Genomic DNA, 10,530 nt, shown 5'->3' with positions numbered 1-10,530 from the left:
ACTCAAATGTATGGATCTGATTGTAGTAGTACTAAAACACTAGTCCATACAATACATTGCCTTTTATGACACTGCCCTTCTTAAACCAAGTTAAACTGGGAATGACAAATGATTATATTTATGCAGGAGGTCCTCCAAAGAATATGTCTGCATTAAATTAACATGACCTTGGTCCTTTTCTTTTTCACTGAAGTAAAAGTTTTAAGGTAAATATCTCATTTCATGATTCCTAACTAGAAATTATCAGACCAATTATTTGTCTTACTCATGAATAAAAACTTTACTCTCCTAGGTGAAAACCTGTAAATCCAGGTTTGAGGTAAAAAAGAGGTGACGTTTTAAACATACTGCAGTAACTAAATGAACCCATTCAGGAGAAAAAAGGGTGTGGAAGAGAAAGGACTTAGGTTAGAACTGTTAATTACTATAACTTAGGACTGTGTTTAAATTGTTTTCTTATTGTAAGCAACACTAAGAACTTTGAACATACCAATTTATGTAACCTATGTAGTATATGTCTGAAATTTTCTATTGTGTTCTATACAATTCCATTAAGAACACTTAGCCCACTGTTTTGGGGGGAAGGAATGGATGATCCTCAGGAAAGGCAGAGAGGGAGACAATTCTGGCATGATATACACCTTAGAATACAGGGTGGCATTAAAAGAAAAAGGTCCTTTTTTTTTTTTTAAGACAGGGTTTCTCTGTATAGCCCTGGCTGTCCTGGAACTTACTCTGTAGACCAGGCTGGCCTCGAAATCAGAAATCTGCCTGCCTCTGCCTCCAGAGTGCTGGGATTAAAGGCATGTGCCATCACTGCCTGGCAGAAAGAAATCTTAAAAGTGCCAGGCTTGAGTACTTTATATTTGGCTACAGGGATTCTGCAGTGCACTACCTAAAAGTATCTTTCAGCAGAGCGGCAGGTGTGGGAATCAGATGCCTTGGGAGAAACCTGGTTCTCTTCCTTTGAGCCATTCACTCTGTTTTCTACTCCCCCATCATCCTCCCAATTAAAAGTCTTGGCTTGATCTTGGGCAGCATCTTTTTTTTTTTTTTTTTCATTCAAAGGGAAGGAACTGGATTACTGGATTTTAGATTAATAGCAATAAAGTTAAAGACTTTTTTTTTTTTAAACCTCAGATTCAGATCTTTTCTAAGCCTTTGAAACATCTATGATGTTTTCAAAGCCTAGCTAGAGAAATTCTTGTTTTCAAGACTGGGGAACATAGAGAGTTGGTCCTGCCTCCCACCCATCCACCCTTGCGCTTCTCATAGCACTCACAGGTTTGTGGCAGCATGTCTGTTAGATCCGTGAATTCTTTCTCAGTGACCTCAATCCCCATGTTTTCTAAAAATGTATCCAGTTTGTCGACATCAACAATGGCGTCTAAGTAGAGGACAGGAAACAAATGCATTAAAATGGAACAAGTCTAAACTGGACTGTGAAGCTATACTGTTCTAGCATGTCTCCTCTTTAATGATAGTCATGCATTTTATTATATGCATGCATTATAATTAAAAACCACTGGTTTCCTGACATTATTATTACTATTTTAAGATAAATACAAAACTTTCTGTGTTGTTCAATAGGCAGGAGAATGAAATTCCCTCAGGTCTTATGCTGGTCACAAGCAAAAGAACTGAACCATTTTAAGGAGAGCTAACGTTGACTGACAGTTTGTAGAACAAGAATTATTTTTGTTGCACATGCTTGCAGATGGTTGGTCTCTACTGTGGCCTAAATCTTTAGGTGAGAGACTTCACCCTTCATTTCTTTTGTTCTAGTTAAAAGAACAGTCTCTCCTCAGGGGTCCAAACGTGGGGCCATCCGAGGCAGCCCAAAGAGTTCCAGCCCAGGGAAGTACTTGGAAGATGTAGAGTCTACATTGGCGTCAGTGAGGAGACAGTAATACATAAAAGATGGATGCTTCACTTCACAGCACAATGGCCTTCAAGGCCTTTGGGTTTTGCTCCTTACCATCCAGAGTCGCCACATCCTTCAACAACCTTTTCTGAAAAACTTTTGCATCATCTGTAAAAGAAGGGTAGATTGGCAGAGTCACAAGATAGCACACAACTTCGACTTCAACGAAAAAGGAATTTAAAAATCTTTACCCGAAGAGCATCCAAACATACACAGAGCATACACAAACCAAAATGCTTGGTTCAGTGGTACATGAGTGAGAGTCACACAGTAATGAGATGCCTGAAACCCACCCCTCTTTGTTCCTATATTATAAATGAGGAAAATAGCGTCCTTAACTGCTGTTTATGGGTGTTAAAATTATAACTTCTCTGGAAGGATAAACAAAATATCTTCCATTTCACAACTACGTCTCTAGAGACTTTAGGCTGTTTATACAGATTTATCTATAAGTGTATGAAGATTTTTTTTTTAAGATATATTTACAGACAGGGTTCTAGAATACATGCTTTCAAATTTCGACAGTAGGCACAGATCTGAGGAAGGACTGGCTATTGTTTTACCTTTGCTTATCTGCATCCCCAACGTTTTCTATGGTCAGCACACATATTAACACCATGAGAAGTTACAAATAAGTTAATACAAACAGAAGTATTATCCACCAATTAACCAATCATTTCATGTCTTAAAAGCATGAAGCACAAATTCATGAAAGTACTGTGTGTGTGTGTCTTTGAGTTGTGGGTTTAAATATTAACCCTTTGCATCCCCCCTGGCTTGTTTTTAGTTTTATTTCCTTAAATAATGAAGCCAGGACATCTTTCTGTAGCCTGGGGTGGGAGCTGGCTGGTCAGAAGGCACTTGCCTTCAAGTACTAGAATCGAGGCGAATCTCCAGAACCCGTGAGCTAGCCTGGCTACCCATATGGGTGAGCCCCAGGCCACGGAGAGACTGAGGCTGCCAACTGAGGTTGCCCTCTGGATTCCATACACACATGTATGCATGTGTGTCTGACACACATGCCCACACATGATTAACAACCATCAGCCTTCTTCCATATGTAAAATCATCTTTTTGGTAAAGGACATATTTTATTCCTGCAGAATGTGCAGCCACATTATTTATCTTTGTGTCCCTCTATTCTTGTTTCCTTCCCCACCTCTACCCTACCCTCTCTCCATTCTTTCTACTCCTCCGCCCAACCCCTTTAAAAAAATAAATCCAGTGAAGAACTTTGGTAGCGCCTTGGTAGCTGAAAGATTTGATGATTTCTAAGTTAAAATCTAATGAGATTTTATTTGTTATCACCATTAGGTTTTCATAGTTCTCAAGCATTTTTAGTTTGGGGATTGCTTTACGCAGACAGAAAATCAGACTATATAAGAAGCCCAGACGCTACTCAGAATGCTTACCGTCCACTGGTAACATGTTCAGCAGCTTCTCTATTTGATTAGGATTGGGTTTTATACCATAGCTTCCCAAAACACTTTGAAGTTTATTTGTATCAACTTTTTTACCTTTGAAAGAAAAGGAAAAAATGGTTGATGTTAATTTTTGGATCTGAAATAATGAAGATGCTGGCCCACATTCATCCTCATGTTCACCTTCTCACACATTCCCAAGTAAGGCAAACATATTTTGGGAATATGGCCTTCTGAGCCTCTTGGCAAAAAGGCATCCAAACCCAGAAGAAAATCACAATCTAGAAGGGGGCACTAAGTCAGGCCTTCCAGGTCGTCCTTCATTGCTGCTAGATGTGATTATGACTAAAGCAGCTGGACTCATTTTAATCCTCTGAAATATCATCATCGTCGTCATCATCGTCGTCATCGTCATCATCATCATCATCATCATCATCACATTGATGCTTATGTAGATTCTAAACAAGAGCCAATTAACCCAAAAGTTCCCAGGTTCTAGAGGTGGGTGAGGTGGTGAGCAAGAGTGGCTGCAGGGAGGCAGATGACAAGCCTTGGTAAAAGAGGGATAGGATGGGTGGGGCCATAAGAAACCAGAACTGGTATGGACACTCATGCCTGTGATTCCAGCATGTGGGAGGCTGAGGCATAAAGATCTCAAGCCTGAGACCACCCTGCCATCACACAGTAAGTTCAAGGCCATCCTGGGTTACATAGCAAGATTCTGTGTCAAGACAATTGAAAAAGATGGAAGGAGGAAGGGAGGAGGGTCCAGAGGGAGGGAGAGAGGGAACACAAACACAATGCTGCTAAACCTCTCAGCTTGTGAATAACTGATTTGAGGTCTCTGCTAAAACACTAGTGAGAATAAGCATACTTTTGTCAGAAACCACAAAATAATATAATTTGTTTATTAAATATCACCATCTCTTTGTACGGATGAACTCTAAATCAAAGCCAAAGATGTAAGGAAAGTTGGATGCAAAAAACAAATATCTTAAGGATGAGCATTAATAAACTTATGATGGAATGGGGGGGATCCAAGCACAACGCATCCTTAAAGCAAAACTGTCTTAGTGATGGCGCCTACCTGTGAAGACTTTGGCTTCGCTTATCAGCTTTTTTATTTCTGTCTTAAGGTTTTCTGTAAGACACAAACAGAACGGACAGGAATAGGACTCTGACACTGTGAACATGGCAGGTAAGGAGTCAGTTTGCACAACTGCAAATTTGCACAAGGGAACTTAGGTTTTTGCTGTATCCTTCATGAGGGTGAAGAGATAAAATGGAAGTCTAAAAGATAACACAGAACAAGCACCTGCCCGAGATGTGAGCGGCCTGACGCACAGATGAGGAATTTGTAAGTACAGACTAAGATAATCATCTACAGCAAACAAAACAGTTTGACCAGGAACCTTGTTAAGTAAGCTGGTTTTCACAGAGAATTTTAAACTTTGAATAAAACTGTAACAATTACTTGCTACTTACCAATCAAGAATACATACACATAAATGATCACACCCTAACTCAGTGCTTCTCAGCCTTCCTGATGCTGTGACTCTTTTATACAGTTCCTCATGTTGTGGTGACCCCCAACCATACAATTATTTTCATTGCTATTTCATTGCTATTGTTATGAATTATAATGTAATATCTAAGATTTGGGATATCCTATATTCACGGGATATCCGATATTCAACTCCCAAAGGGTCGCAACCTACAGTTTGAGAACCAGTTTGGAATGTACTTCAAATCCTGATTTTTCTGGTGTTTTCAAATAGGACAGTTAAGAAAATGACTTTATTTTTAATACTCTTTATGCATATGTATCATGTATATTGACCATAGTCAATTTTACAGGTTTTAGTTAAAAATATTGATTTTAAATTTATTTTTAAATGAAACAGTAATGCAAAATTGTCTTTCACCTACAGGGAGAAAAAGGGCATAAAAATAAGTACTTTTAAAAAGTACCCAGTATCCTTATTAATTAGAGAAATTTAAGTTAAGGCCTTTTGGGATAGGATGACTAAATGTCCACACCCTGAGAGCAGGGACTGGGGAAGTTAGCTCAGTAAAGTCTTCACCTAGCTCAGATGTGAGCCTGGGTTTGCTCTCCAGGATCACAGCCCCTGTCCTGCCCCCAAACTGATAACACCAAATGCTGGTAAGGAGGTGAAGATAAATAGAACTCTTCAGCATTGTTGAGATGGGAGAATAGAATGGTATATCTGTGTTTGGAAAACATCTGTCAACTTCTAAGACTGAAGAGTATAACAGTATTTCCACTCTGAGACGTTTACCCGAAGGAAAAGGAGCACACATCCACACTGTACACTGTCTGTATAATGTCCGCGGCAGCTTCACACGTGACGATCAAGTGTGTAACACCTCTCTCTCTTGCCACATGCAACCTTAGAGAAGGAGCTGATCCATTCCTCACCAAGAAGCTGCACCGGCTGGAGTATGGTCTTGCAGTTCCTCTGATGATAACATTAGGTGAGAGCAGGGCCACGCGACTTTGTGGTCACGTAGTCACCTCATATAAAGGATGCAGTTTTTGCCTCCCTGTGTTAGGGTGCTTTAACGTGGCTCTCAGCACTCATGCTGTGGGAGAAGTACAAACTAGCTGATGCAGGAAAAGCCCAGGGGGCATCTGCTTGGAGGGAAGCGGAGCCCATCCCAGGCCCAATCCAACAGCTAGCACTAAGTCCTGCATGTGACGGATGAAGTTCGGATGGCTCCAAAGCCAACTCCAAATGTTACAGGTCAGAAGAACCAAACCTACCTATTCACATCTGATTCCCTACCAACTGAATTTCTAACTAGTTGAATTAGACAGTTGCTTTGTGTCACTTAGTTCTTGGAGTCATTGTCTTGCAGGTATTAGAATGCAGCAAGACAGGCTTTCTAAAAGAACACATGCTATGTTATTTTACTACACAATATCTTCGTTAAGCAGAGCTAATTTGGGGGGGGGGAGGAAGAGTATCAGTTGCTTTTGGGTTGGGGTGGAGGTGGGTGAGGATGGGGACTGAGGAAGACTCATGCACAGGTGCTGAGGCACAAGTCTTGATGGATGCTAAGATTGCCGGTGTGAGCATTCAGCCAAACTCGGCCACCACGCTGTATCAATAATCTCTCATTCAATGTAATAAAAGCTTCAGTTGAAATGCAGAGATTGCAAGACTCAATGAAAAACCTTGCAACTATATGCTATTTATAAAATTTACCCTTTGAACATATGGAAAAAGAAAGATAAAGAAAGGCTTGCAAGCAGGCTAGTAGCTAGTCATGTTGGTAACACAGCACAAAGTATTCTTTTAAAAAATATGTGTGTATGTATGTACCAGACAAAGTATTATTTTAAAAATATGTAAATAATATGACATGTAAATAAAGAAAATATATAATAAAAAAAGAAAAAAAAAGAAAAATACAAAAAAAAGTATGTATGCCTGCATGTATGTATTTACTTAATGTGAGTGCTCTGCTGCACATGCACCTGCAGGCCAGAAGAGGGCATCAGATCCCGCTATAGATGGTCATAAGCCACCAAGTGGTTGCTGGGAATTGAACTCAGGTTCTCTGGAAGAGCAGCCAGTGCTCTTAACCTCTGAGCCATCTCTCTAGTCCCATGGATAAAGTATTCTTTAAAGTAAGACGTATCACTAGAAGTAAAGAAAAATAAAGCCCAAAACTCCTAATGATAAGTGGATTGATAGAAATGAAATACAAAATTCCCAGTTCACATGTAATTAAAGTCGCTCTGACAAATAAAAGGAAAGTACACGTACAGCGTGAACCATGGGTGGCGCGCAGCAGAGATCCACTTGGGAGGTTGAAAAACTTTGCATGCACAGTGAAACCGCTGCAGTTCACGTCATGTAGTCTTAGTCCGTGCCAAGGCGTTCCCGACAGCTTTCATTGCTGCTGTACCCTCATGCCGAAGGTGCAGAGCACCCACTGTGCGCAGAATCAGGGCTGCTCCTTGGTGAAGCTAGCGCCATGGGTCATGCTCAAGAGTACCCTCAGGCTTGTTACCTGTGAGTTTGAGTTCCTACTTGGCCTTCAGAAATCTCTTACCACCAACACTTTTTTGCAACCCCCCCACCACACATTTACATTCTCTCTACTAGGGTCATGACCCACAGTTAGGAAGCTGTGCTTCAAACTGTCCACCATGGACTTTCTCCGCGGGATCCACGTCAAAGTAAGAGACACATGAGCGGCTGAGCTAGGAGGCTGCTTGCAGACTGGGATTACTTCACTTAGACTAGAGAATAAACACTGAGGCCATCGGCTCACGAGCCGACCAAGGTGGGGATTGAAATTTGATTATCACCAATCTCTCTACCTCACCTGAGAAAAGATTGAGGCCATATGTCCTAATAAACACCTTTAATCCCAGTATCGAGAGGCAGAGGTAGGCGGATCTCTGTAAGTTCCAGGTTAGCCTGGTCTACACAGTGACTCTGTCTCAAAAACAAAACGAAGAGAGTAAAAAATGAGCTAGGTTGGAGGAAGTGGGGGGGGGCGTGTCAAGAGGGCACTTAAAATCCTCTAAAATGTGCTTGAAGTTGGCCAGAGATAGGGTGTGATCTTCCTCTGGGCCCAAGTTTTCAGTATGCCTTTTTGATGCCATTTTTTCTCTTTCTTTCTTTTCTTTTTCTTTTTCTTTTTTTTTTTGGTTTTTCGAGACAGGGTTTCTCTGTGTAGTCCTGGCTGTCCTGGAGCTCACAATGTAGACCAGGCTGGCCTCGAACACAGAAATCTGCCTGCCTCTGCCTCCCAAGTGCTGGGATTAAAGGCGTGCACCACCACCTCCCGATAATTAGCCTTTTCTAAGAGCTCGATAATAGTCAAAATTCTTACCATCAAGTTTCAGGGTGTTTTTGAGATCGTCAGACTCCCTTTTAGTGAGATTCACCCCCAAGTTTTCCAGAAATTTGCCAATTCTACTGGAATCTACCTTCCCATCTTGCAGAAAGAGAGACAAACAAAAGTTAGTGTCCCTCAAGTGTGGAGAAAACTTACAATTCCTGAGGATTATGGCCTGTTGTTTTTATTTAAAAAAAAAAAAAACAGGGGCTAATGAAAACAATTACTGGCAGAATCTAATAGAGAGCCAGAGCTTTTCCATCCAATCCTTGTGAAGAGACCCACCTCAGAAAGCTGGTGGTGACAAAGTTACAGTAAAGGTGACAATCTGCCCATTGTTTCTAATTAATTTTGCTTTGCTTTTGTTGTATTTATAATTAAATTTTATTATTAAGGTTGCCGGGGTTCAAGTCCCATTTGGAAGCATTTGACTTAAAATTTTACTTACTTTTAAGTAAGTGAAAATATCAGTGGTAGTCAGATGGTGTATGGATCTGTCTGAGATTGTGGTCATGGCATGTGATGGTGGGTCTGCCCGCCCAGCTTCCCAGGGGAAGCTTATGTCCCTCCACTTTCATCTTTCACAGAGCCTTTTACTTTTTCACTTTTGGCGTGAATGTCAGATTAAAAGACTCTGCCAATGACTCAGTTAATTCAAGGTATGGTAATTCTCCTATTTCTTATCGCTATGAAACCTGGATTTTTATATTTCTTCCTCTGTCAAAGCCTGAAAAAACTGCATGAGGGCACAGACAGTCTTTCCCAAGTTACACAGAAAGAATTTACTGGGTAAATATAGTTGGATGTATAATATATGTATAAAATATGTAGTGTAATATATATTGTAAAATATAGTATGGATGTATGTGGTCATCTGAGTTATTAGGTGGAACATTCACGGTTTAATCACAAGGAAATGGCACACATGACAAGCAGAGTGGTCTCAGAATCATTTGTTTGACTCCGTGTCCCTCTTACCTTTAACGATCATCATACCATCCATTAACCGTCTTAAATACACCTTTCCACCTGCAGGAAAAAGAACCTGTTCAGATCACAGGAGGGCAACACTGAACTTCAAAAACCAGGCATTTTAGAAAGACTTTCTTTGTAAAGTATTCAGAGCTTTTCTGATTTACCAATAATGAAACTATATGGACTGTTCTAACTTTATTGACATGCCACAACACATATATTCTTTTCTTCTGTGGTCCTTTTTCAGTTTCCAAGTAGACTATCCTTTACCTTCTTCTGTTCTCACATACTGTTGGCTAAATATTAGATGGTTCAGTGGAATAAAAATAAAAATACAACTGAACTTATACAACAGTATAATTATCTAATAGTGTTATAGAGTATTATTATATAATAGTGTAATTATCAGTTTTCTAACTAAAGATTAAAAGGCATTAATACTCTTTTAAGGCATATAGATTAAGTATCCCTTATCCAGCTGTCTGGAAACTGAAGTCCTTTGGCCTTTTCTTGATTTGGGGAAACTTCAATATACATAGTGAGATGCCTTGAGGATGGACGCAAATTTAAAAGTAAAATTTATGTTTCTTATTTGGCTTATATCCCTAGGCTGAGAGAGTTTTAAATAATATGTTCAGCTGTCTAAAGTTCGATTATGATCTATCATATGAAGTCATGTGGACTTGTCCACTTGTGGTAGCATCTTGACACTCAGTTTTATGTATTGAGTTTGGACATTTGTATGGGGCTGGCCAGGTTGTAAGATCATTTAAGACTATATAACATAGGTCACTTATTATTTGGCAAGCAAGCAGACAGGCATTTGTAGACACTTCCACAGTTTAACAATAAGCCCCTCATGTGGATTATTTTTGGTCAAAGCACTTACCATCAACTGGCACATTGTTCATTAGTTTAAAGAAGTCTGAGTCTGAAAGCTCTATTCCCATGTCTTCAAGAACTTTATCCACATTAGTGACATCAACTTCTTTTCCTACCGATAAAAATAGTAACACACGAAAGAACTACTTAATTATTACAGATGATATGAGATCTTGCACTCAATGCATGATAAAGGTAGGTCAGTTGTCTGGGCATTTCTAGTTCTGGCAGAAAACAGAAGTGTTGCCTTCAACTCTGGTAACAAAGACAAGAATAGCAAAGTATTTTGCAATAGATTGTCATAATTTCTGCTTGTGAGAGCTTACCAGCAGGTAATACAACTTTATCTTTTTATTATTAGTAGTAGGAGGCTTTTTTTTTAAACTAAATGCATTTGAATGATTTATAAAAACTCATAAGATTATAGGGCTTGCTAAAAGTATGGAACCA

At 39.8% G+C, this 10,530-nt stretch overlaps 1 protein-coding gene across 2 annotated transcripts in view; it reads right to left on the bottom strand.

The window, feature by feature from the left end:
- Positions 1 to 10,530, bottom strand: part of Efcab3 (EF-hand calcium binding domain 3) — a 316,604-nt gene that overhangs the window by 134,941 nt on the left and 171,133 nt on the right. For both annotated transcript variants that reach the window (XM_031352655.1, XM_031352656.1), the window contains exons 83-89: positions 10,088 to 10,192; positions 9,202 to 9,252; positions 8,218 to 8,322; positions 4,433 to 4,486; positions 3,337 to 3,441; positions 1,979 to 2,032; positions 1,283 to 1,387 (exon numbers count right to left, since the gene is read on the bottom strand). In XM_031352655.1, the coding sequence (XP_031208515.1) occupies positions 1,283 to 1,387; positions 1,979 to 2,032; positions 3,337 to 3,441; positions 4,433 to 4,486; positions 8,218 to 8,322; positions 9,202 to 9,252; positions 10,088 to 10,192 (579 nt within the window). The remainder of the gene's footprint in view (positions 1 to 1,282; positions 1,388 to 1,978; positions 2,033 to 3,336; positions 3,442 to 4,432; positions 4,487 to 8,217; positions 8,323 to 9,201; positions 9,253 to 10,087; positions 10,193 to 10,530) is intronic.

Source organism: Mastomys coucha, unplaced genomic scaffold (assembly GCF_008632895.1).
Source record: "Mastomys coucha isolate ucsf_1 unplaced genomic scaffold, UCSF_Mcou_1 pScaffold5, whole genome shotgun sequence".
Taxonomy (NCBI): domain Eukaryota; kingdom Metazoa; phylum Chordata; class Mammalia; order Rodentia; family Muridae; genus Mastomys; species Mastomys coucha.
The sequence above is the reverse complement of the archived record's forward strand: the minus strand, read 5'-3'. Positions and strand labels throughout refer to the sequence as shown.